Consider the following 23,246-nt stretch of genomic DNA (forward strand, 5'->3'; position numbering starts at 1 on the left):
TATTTGTCAGTCATGTGTCCAGATAAGACCGACAAAAACAAATCTCTGAATATCTTTTAAAATTTTGATTGAGGGAACGCCACAACATATAATCTGATTCACTATATTCATTCATGAAGCTCTAGACCTTTGAGACCGTACCAAATAGAAGGACTTGCCCTAAATATAAAAATCGTTTTAGAAGAGAGCCTTTGGTCAACAAGATGTGACTGAGAGGAAGTAAACCTCTCAGGGTTTCCTAGATGAACCTGTGGAAGGATCATTTAAGGTTTGCCTGCAGCTGCCTTTATCCCCAGATAGCTCAGGGCCTCTCGTGCTGTTTGCATTATGCAATAATTTAGCTCTGTGTAGCTACAGTGGACCAGAGGCTCCAAAAACCTCCAAACCGCCTGATCAGGGAGTAAATCCTTACACGTGTCCCCACTACCATAACCCTTAACTTTTAAAGTTTAAGGAAATCCTCTATAAATAAAAGACACCTTACTTTAAGTTGAATAAATACACAATGAATAATACTAGTAGGCAGTCCACATTACAGCATTGCCCAAAACAACTCTGACTATGATTTTTTTTCTAGTATCCATTATTTTTCTCAACCTTCAGTGACGTTAATCTGAAGAACTTTGGGTCTTGGAAAGTTGCTGATTAAATCAAGACATTGTGCTATGTCAGCTTGAGCAGTGGGAATATCTTTCCGACAACCATTGATTGAATCTGGGGTAGTTGATGTCAGTTGCAGCTCTGTATTTATTCATGCATGTGCTGGATATTTTTTAGGGTAGTTTAGAAACGCATAGTTAAACGTACAGGCTGATTCACCGAGTGAAAAACGAGCCTCATCACTCGGTTAAAATGATTTGATTCTGTTGTTACGGCTCACAGTTTATTGTCCCGTTTAACTCTCTTCATTTCTCATCTTCTCCTCCTCCTCCCTCTCCCCCCCCTCCTACCCCTCCTCTTCCTCTCCCCTGTCAGATGATGAAGCATGCGTGGGACAGCTACAAGCGGTACGCCTGGGGTTCCAATGAGCTCAGGCCCGTCTCCAAGCATGGCCACTCCAGCAATCTATTTGGTGAGTGAGAGACCACGTATGTGTGCACGCCCAAACACTCGCACACCCAAACACACACACACGCACGCGCGATTGATCTCTTGTCCCTGCCACCAGCAGCCTTGGCCTTTAGATTAGCAGCCAAATTGGCCGTCAGTTAGAGTCATCCATCTACACATGCCTCTAAATGTCAACTTTATCATATATTTATATTCTGTTTGCGCTTCTTGCCAGTTGTCAGTGTCTGTGCTCGTAATGAGTACGGTGATGCGGGGTGTTTTATTCTCTCTGTCTTCTTTTTTTTGTTTTGTTTTTCCCTCTCCTCGGTTTCACACTTTTGTAACTCTTCTCTGAAAGTCTTAATTGTCTGTCAGCCTTTCAGTTTTGAGGCTAGAATTACCACCTCTTGGTTGAATGTCTCCTCTCAAATCTGTCAAGTTTCAGTTTACATCCATGTCTCTCCACACTTATAATACATGCAGTGAAGACTTTGAAGCAATTAAATAGGTGGGCACCAGAGATTAGTGTCACCAATTCAATAGCAGACTGAATGTGAAATATGATCCTTTCTGTTCCATAGTGATAGTGAATAGAATAGAATAGAATAGAATTCAACTTTATTGTCATTGCACATGCACAGGTACAGGGCAACGAAATGCAGTTTGCATCCATCCAGAAGTGCTTTAGTGATATAGATATATTACAATATATAGTGGTAAATAAAGGCCAAAATAATGCTTCATGGCGGTCTCTGACCTTTCTCTTATGAGTCTGCTCAGTTCAGTTTTATTTATATAGTGCCGGTTCACAATAAATATTGTCAGACCTACAGTATTAGAGATAAAACACAAAGAGACAATCACCTCAGACCAGAACTCTGTAATACCTCTTATTTTTTTCATTTGTATTTAGAAAAAAGACCCAGAGCCAATTTTATCCTATTATTTTTTTCAGAAGTACCATATACATTTTTGAGTTATTGCCAGAAATATTGTCAAAATTGTCACATGTAATCCTGACCTTTGACTATCAAAATCTAATCCAAATGAACACAAAGTAGTACAGTGATAGTAAACGTATTTATATTGCCCCCTTTAAGATTCAGATCACAAGGTCCTTTACATCAATGCAACCCCAGAAAATAAACAAAAAAAACCCCAGTGAAACTGAATGTCCCAGTGCCAGTTTAAAAAGATGAGTCTTCAGCTGCTTTCTGCTTGAGTCCGTCGTAGACTGGAAGGCAGAGAATTCCTAAAATTGCAAATTCCCTCTAATCTTTAGTTTCTTAGTGTAGATTTGGGGATTGATAACAAGCAATCCAGTGGCAACACAGTTATAGTTACATTCTCACTACTAAGTTCATCACAGCTCTCTTCTCTTGATTGATAGCACTTTTAAAAAAATTCTTCATTGCAATCTTTCAATAAAAATGGTCATTATCTATACTGTATATTCTTTTAGCCATGATAGTCATACAATGAAAATCTGAACTGTGACAGCTTTATTAATGTTAAATGGAAGTGAAGCATACGTCATTTCTGCAGGTGTTTGTGTGAGCTCTGTCTGTATGCGCCACGATAACTTTAATTAATTGCGACCGATTGAATAATTGGGAGCGTGTGTGTTTTTAATTTAAGATCTTTCTCTCTTTTGTCCTAATAACCCCAGGGTGTTTGTTTGGAGTCCTTTAGCTGTGCATATGTAGGTGGTGTATGACAGTTTAGTGTGGGTTTGTATTGTGAGCTTTTGATAAGATGACAGCCCCGTGTGACAGAGGTAGCTGGGCCTCTTCTGCTGATAAGTTTGACGCCGCGATACTCTCTAGCTTGATCTGGTTTGAAGTTTTCCTGCACTCTTGCATTTTTTTTCCTTTAAAAGTTGCCCTCTAATGTCACGGTGCAGTGAAGGCTTTTCATTTTTAATTCCCTCGATAATTTCAAGTAAACTCCCTGTAATTAAGAAAAGAATGAATGTTAAATGGGTCTGTCAGCTGAGTGGAAGGAAACTGAATAATTGAAGTGTTGTTTAAACTGATATAAATTAATTCTTTTTTCACTCAGAAGCAGCTGTAAAAGCTGTAAACACAACGGTGACGGGTAGATTTAACATCTAGTGGGTGTTTGTCAGTTTGCCCTCTTCGTTCTTAGGGTGGTGTAAAGCTTTAACAATCAACCTGTATCCCCTCCCGTCAGATCTATCTGTTTTGGGGCAATATTTCCAGTTGTTGGTATATAAAGCGGACTCTTATGTGGATCCGGTACATAAGTAAGACACGGCAAAGCTATTGCAGGCATTTAGTACTCCTTTTCCTCTGTTCTTTTTATATTTTGAGGTTATTTTCCCTTAATATTGGCTTTAAAAATCAAAGCTAGGAGCAAAAGATGCTAATATACTCTGCTGAGCTGAGACTAACCAGATAGATTACATAAGGAGAAGACATGGCGCTCAAAGATTCCTGACCTGGAATCTATGGGAGGATTCTGCAGCGGAGATGGAGGGAGAAGTCTAACTTCATGTGAAGGTGGATTAAAAAAACAAAACTTTTTAAAACCTTATTTTGGGGGACACTCAGCAAACTTTTGAAGACGTTTTCATCCGATTCGACTGATTCTATACATGCAGTTTTCAAACCCTGACGACAATTGAAATAAATTTAACTTAACCTAGAATAAGTGCCTGAGGTAGTTTAATGGCTGCTGGGTTGCCTCTGGAAGGTCTTGTGGGGTAAACTGCAGATTTGGCTTCTCAACTACAGCCGGTTTCATAATATATTGAGAAATTATTCCACTGTTAAAAATGTGAGATAGTGAGAGGGGTTTTAAATTGTAATTGTAATTTCCTATTTGTTTTAAATAAAATAAGCTGCACTTCCTCAGGAATGATATTTTGGCCAACGAGTGCTATTTCTGAATGAAATAAAAACCTGGTACAGTCGTGAATATTACTGCACCACTTGTCCACAACAGTTTTGTTCTGTTGCAGTACAGTTACAGGAGCTGTGGTTAGTTCGCTTTTTTCCTGCACACAGTTTTATGCAGAGTATAAAAAATAAAGAAAGTGAGGTTTTCTTGCTCCTTCTAAGCAGAACTTCAGACATTTTTCTGTTCTATTCTGTTCTATTAGCAAAAAAGACAACCAGAGATTGCCTCTTATTTAAATATTTGGCCGGAAATATAAATCGTAGCATATCAAATGTAGACTTGGCCCCGTAAGACAGTGTTTTTAATTTTAGATTATGCCACTTTGAGTTTTTGCCTCAAAAACCCCCTCAAAGTCTTTTCAGTACACAGTCAGGAAGATTCCAAGCTAATTTTTAATGATTGCCTTCTTATGTTTAATGAGGAAATTCAATCAGCTTTGTGTAAATTTCATCTACAGTTTCATTACTGAAATTTATCAAATGTGAACGTAGGACTAGGGAGGAAGCTGCTGTGTGAATATTAATTGTCAGATCACCTCTTAGAGTTGGTCTTTCTACGTGTTTCTCTCTTTCTCTATCCGTCCCTGTGTCTGTGTGATAGAAAAGTAACTAGGTTTTAGTTGGTTGCTCCAGTAGACCCACTTCCATCAGTAAATAAGACAGCTTGGCCCCAGGGCCTTGTCACTGCCTTTTCCAGCTCCTATAGAACATGATGTAGGACGATGATATTAGCCTGACCTGAAATATTATGCAATGAAGCCACACACCTAAGGTTGCTTCCATGATATATACGCTTACTTGGATTGCTGAGTCAAACTAGCCAGGAGAGGTGTCAATTAGAATGATGACAATGTCCTCTCAAAATCAACAATAAGAGCACAAGAAGTATTACGAGACCTACTCCGTGTTTTCCTCGAGACAGGATTTAAAGGATTATAAATTACTCATGGTTATTCTTTGCCTAATACCACTTAATGTTAATGTACTTTAGAGTGTTGCGTAAGCGTGACAACTGTCAGAGGGATAAAAATGAAACTTCCAGCTGCCCGTTTTATTTTGGTGGTGTTCGACTTTCTGGCTCAGAAATTGTCACAGCGGGTTTGAAACCAACGGTGGTTTAAACCTTTCCGATTGTCCCATTTATAATAAATGTTAGGACTGCAACTTTAAATGATTGTAATATTGTTCTGCCTCCAAAATCTTTATTAGCCATCCATAATATTGTGTATGGTGCTGTCAAAGCACGATATAGATCATTGTTCAGGAGTTTAAAAAAAAAATACAATAAATTGACATTCTGATCCTTTTTTGTGAGTTGGGCTCATGTGGGTCTAAATATGTGTTTTTGAACAGTGCGATGTCTTGGATAACGCACATTTTATTTCTGTCAAGCTGTTCAGTGGAAGAAGCCTCCAGATGGGTTGGTTCTACTTTGGGGAAAGTTGGATGCGTCTCCTCTGTGGTCACTCCCTGAAGCAACAAAACTCCTTGGTCTCAGACGCCAGCTGTGCTGTCAGCTGTTTCCTCTGTATCGAATGTGTTTGGCTGGATGTTGCGGCACTTTTGGGATGTATTGCAGTGCTTTTGTTTGTCCGCGTAAAAATCTTAGTGTACAAAATCTCAAGAGCTTGAAAAAAGAAGGCAACTGGACTTCTTTGAGTTTTGTGAAGACGTGTCAACTCTCATCCAACCCAAAAGACCAGGCCTCTCGGTCTTCTGGGGACCTTTGATAACACTGCGATGGCTTCTGCAGTCTTTTATGCAGTGGTCTGCTGGGAGGTGGCAGCACAGAGAGGGGCAGGAAAGAACTTGTAGACTGAAGAGGGCCAGCTCTGTCCTGGCCTGTCCCCTAGACTAGACCGCAGAGGAGGAGGGGGGAATGAAGTTTAGCCAACCTAATGTCCATTATGGACAACACCTCTCATCCCTGCATGAGACTGTGGGGAGGCCCTGAGCACCTCCTTCAGCAGCAGATTGTTATAGCCATGGTGTAGGACAGAGCAATCAGACATAGGATAAACACCTGCTAAAATATGTGTATATATTATAATTCCCACTGCACTTTATGCACTATAAAGAATGTCAGTAACAAGGTTTTAGTGCATTTTTGTGTAAATAGTACAATTTAACCATTGTAAAAATTACTTTTGTATTGTATTTTATTGATTTGGACTTTTAGGAGTTTTTATTTATTGATTTTGTATTGTGTTTTTTTTTTAACATTATCTCATTCACTGGGTCTTTCTGACCCTTCCACTGCTGTAAAAAGTCTAATTCCTCAGTGTGGGATTAATTAAGTCTATATCTATACCTATCTATCTATAGCAGAAGGTGAAGAGCCTTAAGAGTGTTAACAAAGATAAAATCATAGCCAAAGAGCACTGTAGAGTTGTCTGCACAGATCTCAACTAACTTATTCAAACACCTGAAAAAGACAGCACAAACTGGAGTGTAATTAATGAGCGAAGGCCAGGAAAAACAATGCAACAAGTGCTAACGTGAATTGGCCAACATCGCCTGGGACGTCGATGAGAACGAGCCTGTACAGCACATTAGCACATCCATTCAGCTCACGAAGATGCACTGGAATCACCGGTGCAGTCGCATTCCATTTAGCCAGCTGTGTTATCTCTTCATGCAGTTACTTTTCCAAAGTGGTAATACCTGCACTGCATGCAAAGGACGACAGAGGAAACGTAGAGGAATCTCACTGCTGTCAGCCACTTTGCTGCAAGTTTTATTCACATTGATTTCTAAAGATTAATTAGCATAATGTATGAATGTAGCATATTACGGCAGCGTTTTTGGTACAGTTTGCTTATAAATGTACTTTATTTTTCATCTAGGACTTGAATATTGCTGAATTTGAGTGAATACGGAAGGCCGGTTTTGTTTTCATGCAAACATTTGGACAGATTTGAATATGTGAAAGGTTTCTTCTTACATGGCGGTGCATTAAAAACATCAATGAACATTCATGATCTCAATATTTAACAAAGTAACCATGATTATCATTTTTGACGTAATCAAGTATCCCTTATTATACTTGCACCGCATAATATTTGCAATATGCAGAAAATTTTCCTCCGTTCTTTCAGCAGCTGTATACAAAATGTTTGTAAGAGTTACATGATGCATGGAGGTGCTCGGGATAAACTGGGAATAAGCTGAATTCTATCCCAGGCTGGGAAATTTACCAGTTGCCACATATCCTCCTAAAATATTGGCAGACTACTGTGTTTATATTCTAAGCCCTCTGCTTTGGCAGACTACCAACGGTGATTTGGATATTATTTACCAACCAACATTACTAAATCTTTCTTAACCCAAACACTTTAACAAGAAAGAGCCAGAAATAATGAGGCGGATCAGGGCCACTTCTGAGCTTGTATTAGCACCGACAGTCAGCATACAATTAAATAGCCCTGCCCATGTCTTTCCATTTGTGTGATACAGTTGCTCTCTCCACACAAAGCGTCTTTTAATTTAGATAGTGTTAAAGGGGAGCCCGTATTTAAGACATTTTTGAAAAGGTCAAGATGTTGATGAAGTGACTTGAAATGTGTTGTAGAAAATGGCCTCTTGAACAGAGGACAGCGTAGAGGAGCATCGCAGATAGATTTCATATACTGTTGCAAATGAACTGCTTCAGTTTTGGTTTGAAATTAAAAATGACTTTCAGTAAAAGTCTATTATTATCACATTTAAATGCAGGTTTCCATTAGAATGATTACTGAATTGCACAACATTGACTCTGTAAATGAAGGGCAGACTAATGTTTTCATTCAGCGTCTAGACTGCAGCAGCGGCTTTTCATCATGGCGCAGCAATTTCAGTCAGAAGCAATATGTCAGCTGCCCACTTTTCAGCACTAATCAATAAATACAAATTGTGCAGCTCACATATGATCTGCTTAGCTGCGTAGAGGCTGTCTCACAGTGGCATTTCGGATGCCATTTCAATACAACTGTTCAGAGCTGAGTGATTAATTTCATAAATGTGCGCTGTTTCATCTGTTTCAATGTAGGTAACAGTAGTGCTGCTCCGTGGCAGGAATTTCAAGTCACCCTCTTCGCCTTCATCCGTCTTCTCCAGATGTTTTTTTAAATGGTTTTGAAAAAGAACAAAACTGGTGCTTTTGAGCAAATATCTTAAAACATAGCCGAGACCGTTTCAGCTCCTGTCCCATGAGATGCTGTAGATTCAGCATGTTTGCTAAAATTAAATACAGCCCGAGGCATTGATGGCATCCATCTCTCATCCTGTCATTTCCACTCCAACTCTTCCGCTCGTAGCACTCACCTCAGCTGTCTATAACCAGCTTATTGCGGTTGAGAGTCACCGACAAAGAACAGATACAGGCAGGCACGTCTGTGTTTCCAAATCCAGAGGGAGGGTCACACCCTGTCGTAACTTTGGAGTTCGCTAGAAGGCACAGCTAGCGCACTTCTTTTATTCATCAACTTTCACAATAATTCCCACGATGTTTCGTTTTGGAAAAAAAAATCGATGTTTCTGATTAGCATCACCTATTTTCATGAGTTTACCTCGTGTGTGTGTATGTGTGTGTTTCTTTTATTAATCATATCTGGCTGAAAAAGAACCCCATTGGTGGTGAAAATGCCCAACTAGCTTTCCAAAAACTCTCCGTTCCAATTATAGGATTATACATTCCAGGATATTTTTGAGTATTACACAGACACAGACATCTTGTAGCTGTCCTTTAAACTTCCATCATTAAGAGCTTTTTCCCCCCCATCCTAATTCTGATGACTAGAATATGGAAAATGTCCCCTGGAAACTGAATTATCGCCTTATTAAGTTTCTCCAGATCATCTAGAGCTCATTTGGATCTGGATTTATCGACCCCAGCCTTCAGCTGTACCCTGACTCCTGTTAGACATCATTGAATTTAATTTAATCTCAGCCCCATTATAAGCCAATTATCCTGAGGTGAGTTTTGTACCAGGACATGACCTCAGTGTCTTCAGTGGTAGCAGAGAGCTGGAGTCTGATAGTCATTAGGGGTGGGGGAAAAAATTGATACTGTGTAGTATCGTGATATTTTGTTTGCTAATAATGTATCGATACAGGGACAGCAGAAATCGATATTTTGTTACAAAAAAAGTTTTTGTGGACTGGAACATGCTCCGACTTCAGAGCATGTTGATCAGCTCCTTTTTCTGAGCAAGAATCCTGACATTCCTTCACTGTCCAAATGTGTTTAACTTTTTTTTTGGCAGCAATAAACATGACAGTTTACTAATTTTAATTTAAGACATGTTTTATTTTAATTAAGTTTAAAACTTTTTTATTTAATGTAAAATTATATTTTTGTTTTAATTTACTTTCAAATTCTTCAGTTGCTGAAGGGGCTGCATAGTTTTCATAAATTGCATAGTTCAGAATAGCTATAATTGTACCAGATGGTTGCATTCAGTTAAGTTGGACTAGACTGTAATACAAACCATTCAGTTTGTCAACAATAAAACTGACTGAAATGAGAGAAAGACTGAGTGTGAGACTTTGATATTAGATAAAATGAATATTGATAAAGTTTACCTTTATGTACAGAATCTGAATATTGCAAAATATTTTAAAAAATTGCAATAATATCGTATCGTGCGTTAAGTATTGTGATAATATCGTATCGTGGGATGTATGGTGATTCCCACCTCTAATAGTCATATACGGTATGTTATTATTCTGTATAGTAAAGATCATTTAATGTGATACTGAGCACAGATATGGTGGGTGGATAACAACTTTTTAGGCCACATCTACTCAAAAAAGGGGGGGAAAAAACCCCAGTCCCACACAGACTCCTCTGGTTTCTTTTGGAGCATACAGCAGTGGCTCCAGTAATGATGTTTGTGTTGCTCTGAGTGTCTGTGTGGTTTCCTCTCTTTAATTGACAGCGCTGACAGGCCACTGGTTGTACTTCACATCCGCCAAACAAGCTAAAGCGAATTGTTTCCCCGTGGCTTGCCTCTCATTTCAGCCGAGGGCCAGGACGGGAATGCTCTCATGTGTTCAACCGACAGAAAACTCAAACGGGGAGTGTGTGTTGTTGTTTTTGCTGTTGTTGTTGTTTTCACCCCGCCCATCTTTTGACTATGCCACATTAAAGGTCATCTCTTCTTGGAGAGCGAGAGTAAAAAAAGCGAAAATTTTTACGTTAAGTGATTGAGTGCGTTATCTGGTCATGTGTACGTGCGCATGCATGCGTGCGTGTGTGTGTGTCTAAGACACTTTTTGCAGATGCTGTTAGACAAGGAGATCTAAATCAACATTGGGCTATATGTCTCACAGTACAGTTTAGATTTTTTTTTCTCTATCCTCAGCCTGCTCCCCTTTTCTACTCAGGGCTAGCTAATTCACATTGTCCTCTGACAGCCTCTTCAGGTTCGTTATTTGCTGGACAGTTGGATGGATCCATTGCCACAGGCAGTGTGAGGAAGTAAAAGGCTTGTGTGTCTCCTTGTGAGACACACAGGCTTTGCAGTGGGGGTTATCTGCTTGGCCCTGCCTGCAGTGCTTTGAAAGCCCATTGGATGAATGGCAGGGTTTGCCACAGATGCTGCCAGGGTTTTGTGATGGTTGTTTTTCTTTGTGTTGTTTTTCCTTCTTGTCTCCCGTGGCCCTCTACTTCTCGCCAGACCTCTCAATGGCTCAAATGCTTCTTGTAGAGTGATGCTTCAGCTCCTCGTATCAGTTACGTGATAGTAGAAATACCCATTTGGTGTAAGCCTCTTCCTCGACTCATTTGATCCCAAATGTCAGGTTTGTGTTGCATTATAAACAGCCGTTATTAGCACTCAGTAGCACAGTGATCACAGAAAGAACAATGGTACTTGTAGTCTCAATTTTCCCTTTTAATGAGCTGCTCCCTTTACGGCTTGCCACAGCGAATCATCTGTCTCAATCTCACCCTGTTCCCAGCACCCTCTTCTGTAACACTGCCCTCTTCATGTCTTCTTTCACTATGAATCTTCTGTGATTGTCCTCTTTTCCTCTTGCCTGGCAGCTCCATCTTCTTTCCTCAGTATATCCACATCTCTGCACTTGTCCAAACAAACTCAGCTTTGCCTCTCTGACTCTTATCTCTAAAACTGTTCAACCTAAACTGTTCCTCTAATGGACTCACTTGCAATCCTGTCCATCCTGGTCACTTGCAGTAAAAATCTTAGCATCTTGAATTCGGCACAATTCTCCATACATCATAGCAGGTCTCCCTAACATCTTGTAAACTTCCTATTTGAGTCTCGCTGCTATCCTTCTGTCACAAATGACCCCCTACACTCGTCTCCACCCACTCTACCCTGCCTCTACTCTCTTCTTCGCATCTCTTGTGTAGTTGTTTTGGATGATTAACCTCAGGTATGTAATACCACAGAAAAACAGTCCACAGAAAAGCACAATAGCTCTCCTTTAGTGGTTAACACATCCACCTGACATGCAAAAGATCCCTGGTTTGCGATCTGTGCCAGATCAAATATGCTGATTCATCTGCTGTGGCGACCCCTCGCAAATAAGGAAGAAGATTTTATAATAGATCTTTAAGGTTTTACTATAGTCTCTACAATTCTATATACCAGCACATTTTGCTCACCTGGGTTTGATTATTATAGCTTGAAAGCAATTTTCTGTGCCTCTGCTGGTTTTCTGCTCCAGCTGATTTGCTGAGCAGTATTTCCTGTTTCTTTTCTGTGAATGTTATATGAGATTGAGCAAGTCTTTGGCTGCAGAAAGCTTTCTGCCAGAAAAACTGATTTTGGTTGTTGGTTTAAATCCAGCACAGATGCCTGTTTAGCCCCGGTCTGTTGTACCATTAAATGTCTTCCAGCTGGCTTTTCCACTGGCTTTTAAAAAAACAACAAATATACTTTGCCCTTGACTTCCTTGTGCCTTTTGTTTATGACAAAAATGAGTCCAAGCAATATAGTTAATTAAACATTAAACTATCTAAATATCTGTTTGGCTGCTCTGTACATCTCATGATGCTTATTAGTAGTTTCCCACATTTTATAGATGAACAAGGACATGCTCTGTGGTTAAAATTTGATGGGGTTCACAGAGGAGAAGGTGAAAAAAGAAAGAAATACACCTGCAGTTCAGCATTGTGGGATCATTTCTCTTCATCTCTAACCATAAATAAAAAGGAGAGGAACTTCTTCTGTTTTCAGATCACACCCTGCAATATACAAACTGTCTGATGCAAGGTCAGATGCGAAGAAATATTTTTTAGGATGGACTAAATAATTCCACCCATGCTGTATTAAGCAGAAGGCTACACCACAATAGGGATGATTATGTCAGTGCTGAAATGACTTTCAGCCTTGAATGCAGCAGCCTTGTGTGAGAATAGACCTCGGATATATTTCGGGGATTAAAATGTAATAAGAGGCCAGACTTTCAAGAGCTGGGAGTTTAAACCAAATGTTTACAGGGGACATCAGTTAAGTGAGGCGAGCTGAAAGACGCGGCGTTGAACTGTGCTGATAGTCTGCAGTTACTTAATGTAGCACTGTGTCAGTAATTGTGTGGTCCAGATGGGGCAATAGAGCTGTGTTGGCAATGAGAGAGAGACTTTGTACTTTACTTTTTCATACTTGAAACATTACAGTCTATTCAGTGTGAGAACTGGTTAATGTCCATCATAAAGAGCAAAGAACTTACCTTGCTACACTAGCATATAGTGGACATAGATCAAGTAAAACAGCATAAGGCTTTAACATTTGTCTGGTTCATCATTACTTTTTGTAGCTTTATAGGTTGTTTCGTATGTGTAAAATCGATAATAGAAACAGTGTTTGTATTGAAAACCAAAATAAAATCCCTTGTGTTTAGGCCTGGTGGGTCACTGGGCTCATAATACCCTGACAGAAACCCTCACAGGTCCACAGAGCTGGCTCCCCACAGTGCCAGAGTGATGCCGCACAGCAGCATTTCAAGTCAGAGCTTTTAACAAACCTTTTGAAAGGTTATCTTGCCAGCACTGTTTTATTTTCTGGGGTTTTACAATCAAATCAGGAATGGCTTCAGGAATCACTGCGCTAGTTTGCATGACAGACTTTAATCATACATAATTATTATTGTCTTTTTTTTTTATATATTAGCTGCAGGGCAGTAGAACTCAAACTCACACATCAGATGTTCCATCATAACATCCATGATCGCATGTGATGCTGTTCTGCACGCTGTTGAATAAAGTGTGCATGCACTGCAGCCAGGAACCTCTGGTTTCTCTTTCCTCCCACCCTATACCCTCTTACAGCCCTGCTGTGTTGCTAGCAAGGCTAAAAATAATGTCAAGTCATGAAGGCTTATGTTTTTGGTGTCTTTCTATTTCCAGACAAGTCATTTAGTTGGTTATATAGTTTGACATTGAGTCCTGGGCTGCAGCTTCGGCTTCCACACAGCACTGTGTGTGTGTCTAAATCAGATATTCAATCTCGATAATTGAAATGGATGGAGTAATTCTGCTGTGGCCTTCCCTCAGGTTTTTGGGGTGGGTGGGTTGGTGTGTGTGTGTGTGTGTGTGGGAGGAGGAGGGGGATGGAGTTGTATTTGGTGTTGTCTGAAATGATGTAGATCACACTCTGCACAGAGGTGGGTGGGGCGCAGATAAGGGAGCACCGCTGCAGCTGAAATCGGGGTATCCATCACGCCGATGGACACCCCTTGCAGCCCCATGTTGTAAGAACTCATCTCCTGAGCCTTTGTTATAGATCCTGGAGCCTGCCTCCACATTAATTAATCACACACACAAAGACACACACTCATGCAGCTCAACAGCAAGCCGTCTCACCTGGGCTTTGAACGCCCACAAGGCCTAGAACAACGAACACAACGTGAGCGAACACACACACACACACACACACACACACACACGTTTCCTCAAGTCTGTCTGATACCTGGAAGTTCTCAGGCCTGAATTAAAGAAGCGGCCAAACAAAATTTACTGTGCTTGGTGTTATCACAGCTTTCCTTTAAATCCTTCCTTTCTGTATCAGCATCGCAGTTTTCAACACACACACATGCACACAAATGAAGGGTAGAAATGCCTTTCACTGTAACCTTGACAAAATGTGTTGACGCTCGAGTATCTGGCAGCTGAAGTCAAGAGGTTAATGTACTTTGGTGTGTGTGTGTGTGTGTGTGTGTGTGTTCCCACGCGCATGCTTTTTGCCCACGATAACATGATTAGCCAAAGGCTTAGCCATCACTTTTCCTCACCTCCCCTCTGCGACCACCCAGAAAACTCGGTGTAGACTCAACGTTGACATGCTAGTTGGGGCTAAATGGGATCACCAGCAGGGCTGCGGGTGTTCAGATCAGGATCAAATTGCAGGATTAGGGATCAGCCCTGGAGTTTGCATTACATTAATATTAGGATATGGGACACGCTGTATCTTGGAAACATTGTTTTGCTGAAAAAAGGCAGTGAGCTGAGGAGAAAAATTCAGAAAAGGTTTTTTTTTAAAGACTGAATTTCCATAATATGAAAGCAGTCTTCAGGTCTGTGACACTTTGGCTGCTGTCAGTCTGTAGAAGGCTGAGGCTGCTATTTTGAGGCGAAGCTGCTGAGTCAGGGTGTTATTTCCGATATTCATTTATCTCTACTGGTAAATCTGGATGTGTTTCTGCTGGGTGCTCGTTTATATGTATGAAAGTTTTAAAAAGTAGGTAATCTGGTTTGGATGATGATATAGAACCGATGCTTCTCATGTGAAGCAATTGGCACCTAAGGCTGCTCGATCACAGCAGCACACTATCACAGGTAATTGCTGTCTTATCAGAGACAGATTGTATGTAACTGCCAACTTGACCCAAGTCAATCACAGGGCGGTCTCCACCCGGAAAACCACCAAACTTTGCTTAAAAACCCACCCAAAACAATTTATTTTTTATTTAAGTGGATTTCTCAGAATTTTAGTAAGCAAAGTGAACTAAAAACTAACTAAATGAAAAATATAATAATAATATGAACTGAATTAAACATGCCTCGGTGGGGTGGTGGTGGGACTCAAATGAAGGTGTAAAACTAAAGAAAGGGAATGAAGATAATTATTGCAAAACATAATGAGGCACAATTATTTCATCGGGATTATCTCGTTTTAATAATCAGTAACTGTGCAGCATGCTGTTCCCTGGCAGTTCTCATTTACTTTTGAACATATAAGTTAATTGTTTTTGAGTTGCTGATTTATTTCTAAACGCAAAGGAGGTAACATGCAGCGAAGGTTTGTGTTCCAGATTTGACCTGGGTTGTTGCAGTTATATTTCTGGCTGCTCGCATTGCGTCATTGCATTAATCACTTACTTTCTAACTGCTCCGGGGTGTTCATTAACCCTCCACATGCACCGTGAACTTAATTTTACCTGAAGGGAAAAGTAATTATTTCAGGTTGTGGAGGTGTGGGCTCAAGCTGGGCTTTTGTCCTCCTCGAAATGATCAAAAATGCAGCAAATTGTGACTTTAAAACAAATCTACATAACATATAAAGATTTATTCAAGAGAACTGTACCCCCCCCCCCCCCCCCCCCCCCCGCTGCCGTTTTCATTCAGCCTTGTGAGTCTGCATGCATACTGTATAACGACAGTTTAGTTTCTTTGCTGAAACCTGTGGTGATGATCAATTAACCAGATGGCAATTGCAATCATGATTTTGGGCTCCTAACGATCATAAAAACAAGATAACTGGGATACAATAATTACTTTTTTTGGAGTCATTCTACTCTAATCAATCAATTTTACATGCAACCATTTCCTTTACAGTACCTTTTGCCACTTCTTAAAAGCCCCTGACTTTTTCCCTCCTATTTACTTGTGTTTTGTTTTTTTTTTTACATTTGAATGATATTTAAAGCTCAAAAAACACACAAGGTTTGCCTTAACAGTGCATCAGATTTTGAGGTCCTCGGTGGAAGGACAAAGCCCTTGTTTTTCCAGTGCAATTCGAGGGGAAAGTTGACACCATGGAGTAAAAATCTTCAGGCCAAAAGGCACCACAGATTGAGTCAAATTTTATGTGACCTGTAGTTCTAGAGCTGACTTTATTTTGGGAGGGCACATTTGCTTCACAGGGCTGCTGTGATATAATCTGCTGCTCCACGCTGGGGTTGGATTGTGCACAACAATGAGCTCTGAATAAGTGTGAAAGGCAGACGCGAAAGCTTCATCAAGGAGTTCAGTGTGACCCAGAGCTGGAGGGCACAGCTGGCTGTTGAGGTCACGCTTTGTGTTCAGTGTGTTGATGATGTAATCCACATGACACATACTCCAGCAAGAGGCCGAACATGTATGTAGATGTTGCATTATTTTTTTCACTTAAAATATAATATTTTAGTTCAAGTGATGAGTATGAACATGGAAAGCTTTTCATAGCCTAATAAATTACTACTCTAGTCATACTATCTAGTCCACAAACTCTGGCATTGCTGCTCTACTTTTCAGGCCCAGATGTTGCAAAGCTAAATGTGACATTTTGGCCCTTTTTTCTCAGCTAGGATTACGCTCCCTCATAGTTATCTGCTCAACAGAGCGATGTTTCTTTTGTTTTCATCAACTATTTTCCTCTATGAATGAAGCAAAGTTGTTCATCTTTGTTTGAATGAACAGATTTTTTTGCACATCTATACTTGTTGCCATTGTCAAGTGGACGACCTATCGCTAGAAATGAAAGCCTATACTTTCCTACACTGTTAGCACATCTTAAGGTTTTCACCTTGTTTTTTTTTATCATTCGGACTTTCACGTTATCCCACACAGATATAGAAAAAATACAAATTAGGAATATACTGTATACAGAAATAGGAATAGCTGCATGGCAACATGTGTGCAACGTGTGTATGCAGTATAAATGCAAATGTACTAACATGTGAAGTAATGGGTTATAAATATGTGAAGATATTAGAATATTTTTCTATAATGCTGGGAAATGGATGTAAATGGATTCATGTTGACCGCAAACTGAATAAGCAAGATTTGTGTGTGTGTGTGTGTATGCGTCAGTGAGAGAGCAACCACACATTTGTCAATCTCCCTAACTAGCTCAGTCACTCATGCACACACCCACATCACAGATTACAGCTCTGACTTTGCTGCCTGATTGCGTGAAGTGAAGGTTATTTTGTTCTGAATAAGCAAACAATGCATCACTCTCCTGTCCAGCACTCACATCCGCTCACACGGTGCGACAGTGTAGGAAGGGAAGGCATTCAGTTGGTGTTACTGAGTGGTAGAGCACATTCAAAGTTTTCAACTTGGTTAATTATTATGCTGTTAACACTGAATTTCTCCTCCATGTGCGGGTCTGTGTGAGTGGAGGATTAGTGCGGCCTTTACAGGTGACGGATAACGATGCCTTCAAAGTGTGCTGCTTTCTTTTTTTACTTCATCCATCATTCTATTTTTTGCTTTTTTTCTGTTAGATTAAGGAGGAGGGGGGTAAGAGGTGAACGAGGACACAAAGGAAAAAAGAAAACAAGGTGGTGAAACTCTTTAAAACGTGAAGTTAAACACATTGAAGAAGGAGAACAGATTGATGGATGCCTCAATAAAAGACAAGTGGGTGTTCGAAGAGGAGCAACTGGATGGATGATTCACAGGGACAGAAGGATACTGTTGGTTAATGACTTTTGGACCTTCACACTCCCATTTTTCTGTCATCCCTCTCCCATTTATTCTTATTCTCTGTCTTAGTACAGAAGGGTAATCATTCTTGTCTTTGCAGGACACTGGCTCTTTCATTTTTCATTTTTCCGTCCATTTCTCTCTCAATCTTGCTGGGCTCTATAGGTTAGTCTTCTAGTAGCATTTGGCAGCATCAGCAAAAGTGAACAGGAACTTTAAATTCTGATTGTCACATGACAACAACTTATTGGAGCCAACCTTCATGGGTAGATAAATCTCAGGACTGTTGGTTGGTGAAGTTTGAAAATTACAGTGAAGGTATTGGGGTGAAAAAAGGACCTACCAGCTTTGAAGCCTCAATTTTGGTGCTTTAACTTTTCTCGCCATTGCAGAAATGTTGTTAATCTGCACTGTTTTAAATAGCCAGCAAGGCTCAACTTTCATGTTGCAAAGACTTGTAGTTGTAGTGAAATGTATGGGAAAAGAATGGCTTTGGCTCCTTTATTCTCTGTAAATAATTTTCTGTCAGCCGTCAGCAGAGGTGTGGTCACTGATGAACAACCAGTCAATCCCAGCCAGACTTTAATGAGCGGATGTGACGGCTAGCAAACGGTTGGACAACATCCTTCTGTCACTCAAAGGAGGCACAACTTTAATAATACAAATTTTATGTTTCAGTACAGTTTTATTATTTACCCCTGACACTGCTACGAAGGGATAAATTAGCTATAGAGACCAAAATCATATCTGTACCGAGCTGTTAACACGTTTATGTCACCCACATCGTTGGGCATTTTAACGTCAGAATTTTTGGACATTGACTTACTTTTAGAGCCTGCCTCAAGTGGTCATCAGAAAAACTGCAGCTTTTGGCCTTTAGAAACAAGCAGCAACCTTCTGGAAGTGGAAATATAAAGCCAGTGTTGCAGTTATTCTACATCCCATTATGGCTTTTTCCAAAACAGAATCAATCCCCATGAACTCCTGTGGTAAAACGTTAGACTAAACACCTTTAAAACGCAGGTTTTGGAAATGTTGGTTAAATTTTTCAGTCTCAGAGATTACCGCTCGCCTAACTTGAATCTCTCAACAAAGCGTGAACAGTCCATTTGCAAATGCAAATAAATCCATGTAGAATAATGTGTGGAATTGTGCTGCATACATTTAGTCTTTGTTCCCCTTCCTGTCCCTTTTATCCCAAAGGGGATAAAAAGTTCAACATATAACTTTCGTCAAATAAATCCATCTTTATCCTTTTCACCTTGACATGCAGATATCAGTTTCAAGCTAAACCCAGAAGGCAGACGTGATAACCACAAAAATAAACAGAAGCAATAGAGTAAATAAAAAATATAAGTTAAGGAGACAAAGACACTGAGAGACGGTGCTGAAAAGAGCCTTCACCAATAAAATACTTGACATGTTTGTATGCAGCATTTTTCTGTGTATCTGCAAACTTGCATGCAGACTTAGCTTGTTGCTGTGGGCAATAACAGCAACGAGCCCAGAACTATTTGTGGATACGTGGAGAGAAATTTTGACTAATGTAAGAATTCCCCCATGGCGTCAAGCCCACTGCCTACAGCGAATATCAGAAGGCCTGCCCTCCCCCTATACTGCTCCATCTTTATAACAGCATCGCTGTGGTTCTCCTCCTCCTCCACTACCACTCGTGTTTTACAGAGGCATCAAAGACTCTGCCCTCTGCTGAGCCATCTGCTTCCTTCCAAAATCCTCAGCAGCGCACACATCACCTTCAAGATCATCAGACTTTGCTTTCTCAACCTCACAGACCTCCGCCGGATCTCATCACGGCTTTTTTTCTGTGTGTGTGTGTGTGTGTGTGTGAAATCCCATCTGGACATTGACACAAATCCTGGATCTAATAAAGGAAAGGGAGAGAAGGGGGAGCTGATTTTAGCAGATTCTTGGCATTGTGACCCTGCACAAGCTGTCAAACTAACATCACAGATCTTAAAGCCCCAATACATCTGTGCACTCTCTGCCTCATTTTATGAGGCATCAATCAATGAGCAGGAACGCAAGGTTGTAGCTAGCTGCTATTTTTTATTACTGATCAACCTGCCAGCTATGTATGTTGGCATTTGCAGGGTTTATCTGCGCTCAGAAAGCAGTCTGTTATTTTATATAAGGTTGATCATGCTCACACTTGAAATCTTTGGAGGGGACTTCAAGTGTGAGCATGATCGACCTTATATACAATAAAGGACTTTTTGGGAGTGATGGGGTGGAGTACACCCAGGACAGGGTAACCACTGGCAGTCACTAGAAAGTCTAGAAACTAGGGCTGCCACGATTAGTCGAATAGTCACGATTACGTCGACTATCAAAATCGTCAACGACTGATTTAATAGTCGACGCGTCGTTTGAAGCTTTGTAAGATCACAAAAGCCGCAGGAATAAGTAGTAGGATTTAAGAGTGTAATAACGGACTGAAACAGAAGATGGCAGCACTGCATGTACAAGGATGCCAGCTGCCGTTAAACCCCGAAGAAGAAGAAGTAGCTCTGTCCCAGAATTCATAGCGCAGCCCAGCTCAGTTCCCAACAATGGCGGCAGCTACTTAGTTTTAATATTACTCTTATTATTCTTTCTGGGTCACAAAATAAACGTTTAACATATTTTCAGGCGAGAATGTAGCTGTATAAACCTCAAATATCTGCTCAGTTTATCAAGACACCACATATTTTCAAAAGCGCTCCGACGTTTTCGGAGACGTCTGTTACCCACTAGCTCGATAGCTAGCCGGGGGCAAGGCTCACTAGAGCCGTGAGAACACCAGACTCCCGGCAAATCGTTTTCAAACCCACCGCCGTCTTTCGCTACTCAGGTTAAACGTGATATATAAGTCACTTAGATAACTTAAAAATGTTATTGTTTGGCTTTTTTTAGTATTTTATTTGTTCCTGAGTAAATCGGTTTGGCTGAGATTAAAGTTATAGTTTTTACACAGCTGAATAAACGTCAAGCAGACAACTGGTTATCAGAAGTGTGAGATGCTCGAGAATATACTCCGGTGTCCCGTTATATTTTAGATAGCAAGGACTTTATTCAACTTCACTGAAACAATCTGCAAATTTCATTAAAATTGTCATCTTGTCTTTATTTTTAGTTAGCACATACCTTAAACACTTAAAGCTGTAAGCTAATGATAGTTATATAAGAGCAGATGCTGCTGGTGCAATAAGCTGTACGTTTTACGTCCAATGGATGCATGATCTGATTAGTCGACTAATCGCAAAAATAATCTGTGACTAGTCGACTATCAAAATAATCGTTTGTGGCAGCCCTACTAGAAACCATTACGTTCCTCACAAATACTTTCCGTTTCAGTGTTTTCGTATGTGGCATTAGTATTCTGGGCACTGTTTTGCCATCTGTATCTCTCACATCTCACACACACACACACAGAGGCAGATATAAGATCAGTGAGGGGAGAGGAAGCACAGCGACAGGACAATGGACGGCAGGAAAGTGTCTCGTCCTCTCTTTGTTGCTCTGAAGGCTTCAGTGAACAGAAAATGTGAGATGGATGAAAAACAGGAAGGACAAGTGACTACAACAGTAACTGTATCTGCTGACACTTCCAGTTACACGCTTCCTTTATTACTGGAGTAAGAGTTTGAAAAAACATTAAAAACAGATGACCATAAGACATCAGTATTGCTTTAGTGTTAATCTCTCATTATAAGTTGGATTTTTGTCCCATTTCTGATCATTTTAATGCTTAAATGCTGATTTTTCTGCCACTGTTCGTCTTAATCTCTTTATGTGGGACTGCACAGCATCATCCCACATTTTTATTGGATCTGGTTTCCAACTGCAGGAAGTCTGGCTTTAATGCAATGGATATGAGGGAAGAAGGGAAAACTGTTATCATGGGTCAAGCAGAGGTTAACATGTCGCCGTCTTTTGCTGCTCGTGCTACGCCCAAATGAAAAAAAATTGTGAGTCTATGCATTTTACTAGAAGACGACAATAAAACTTGATAGAGAAAAGGAAATACAGCAACATTAAAGCTGACGAAACAGCTTATAACTTGGTGAATACAGTTTTTTTTTCTTTTCTTTCCATTTTCCACTGCGGAGAATTGTGACTTGAGTCCATATATTATATGAGAATTTCTCTCTCTCACTCAAAAAAATAAAAAGGTGGCAAATCTAAAAAACGAGATGTACCAACCTATCTGTGCACCCTTACTGAAACCTAGAGACGATTACCTCAGTTATTAAGATGAAAAAAGAAATCATGAGTGTGAGAAGACATTCTTAATGCCTACTGTAATTTGCCTGTATGGGGTACCAGAGATCTGTGCTTGTGAACAAATTCTCAGACTAGTTTTCCGCAGTAGTAACGTGTCCTACATTTAGTTTGTGGATATCTGATCACCCTACTCTCGTCTGTCTGCAGTGTAACTGCAGCCTGAGATCCTGTGATTGATACTCAAGCCTGGGCGTATTGCTTTAGTGTTTGATATCTCATTATTTGAATCGGTCCACAAACATCTAGCAGATGCAGCCATTTAGGACAAACTGGTCACAAAACCAACACCCTCACTTTATAGTTAAACTTCTTGAATGTTCCTTTCAGTCAATTTAAAGGCTATTCATCTCAGATTAGTTAGTTTTATATTGGTTAATTTAAATCATCAAACTTTGGCAAATTGTGGCTGCAGGGGAGGCTGTAGCTCAGTAGGCAGGGCAGGTCATCTACTAATTGGATGGTTGATGGTTTGATCCCTGTATGCACCTGTCTGTATGCCAGAGTATCTTTGGGTAACATACTGAACCCCAAGTTGCTCTCTGATGCATTCATCGGAGTGTGATAGAATGGAAAGCACTTACCCGAAGAAAAAGTGCCTGTATGAATGGGTGTGAATGTGTGAATGAGGCGTGATGTATAAAGTGCTTCGAGCGCTCGAGTAGAGAAACACTACAGGGAGTGCAGAATTATTAGGCAAGTTGTATTTTTGAGGAATAATTTTATTATTGAACAACAACCATGTTCTCAATGAACCCACAAAACTCATTAATATCAAAGCTGAATGTTTTTGGAAGTAGTTTTTAGTTTTAGCTATTTTAGGGGGATATCTGTGTGTGCAGGTGACTATTACTGTGCATAATTATTAGGCAACTTAACAAAAAACAAATATATACCCATTTCAATGATTTATTTTTACCTATGAAACAAATATAACATCTCCACATTCACAAATATACATTTCTGACATTCAAAAACAAAACAAAAACAAATCAGCGACCAATATAGCCACCTTTCTTTGCAAGGACACTCAAAAGCCTGCCATCCATGGATTCTGTCAGTGTTTTGATCTGTTCGCCATCAACATTGCGTGCAGCAGCAACCACAGCCTCCCAGACACTGTTCAGAGAGGTGTACTGTTTTCCCTCCTTGTAAATCTCACATTTGATGATGGACCACAGGTTCTCAATGGGGTTCAGATCAGGTGAACAAGGAGGCCATGTCATTAGTTTTTCTTCTTTTATACCCTTTCTTGCCAGCCATGCTGTGGAGTACTTGGACGCGTGTGATGGAGCATTGTCCTGCATGAAAATCATGTTTTTCTTGAAGGATGCAGACTTCTTCCTGTACCACTG

The 23,246-nt window shown here is 40.2% G+C and overlaps 1 protein-coding gene across 1 annotated transcript in view; it reads left to right on the top strand.

Annotated features, from left to right (window-relative positions):
• Positions 1–23,246, top strand: part of man1a1 (mannosidase, alpha, class 1A, member 1) — a 169,974-nt gene that overhangs the window by 38,881 nt on the left and 107,847 nt on the right. Inside the window, exon 2 of the mRNA XM_084952760.1 lies at positions 976–1,072. Coding sequence (XP_084808886.1) covers positions 976–1,072 — 97 coding nt within the window. The remainder of the gene's footprint in view (positions 1–975; positions 1,073–23,246) is intronic.

Source organism: Perissodus microlepis, chromosome 15 (genome assembly GCF_051167445.1).
Source record: "Perissodus microlepis isolate ML-2025 ecotype Zambia chromosome 15, ASM5116744v1, whole genome shotgun sequence".
NCBI classification, from domain to species: domain Eukaryota; kingdom Metazoa; phylum Chordata; class Actinopteri; order Cichliformes; family Cichlidae; genus Perissodus; species Perissodus microlepis.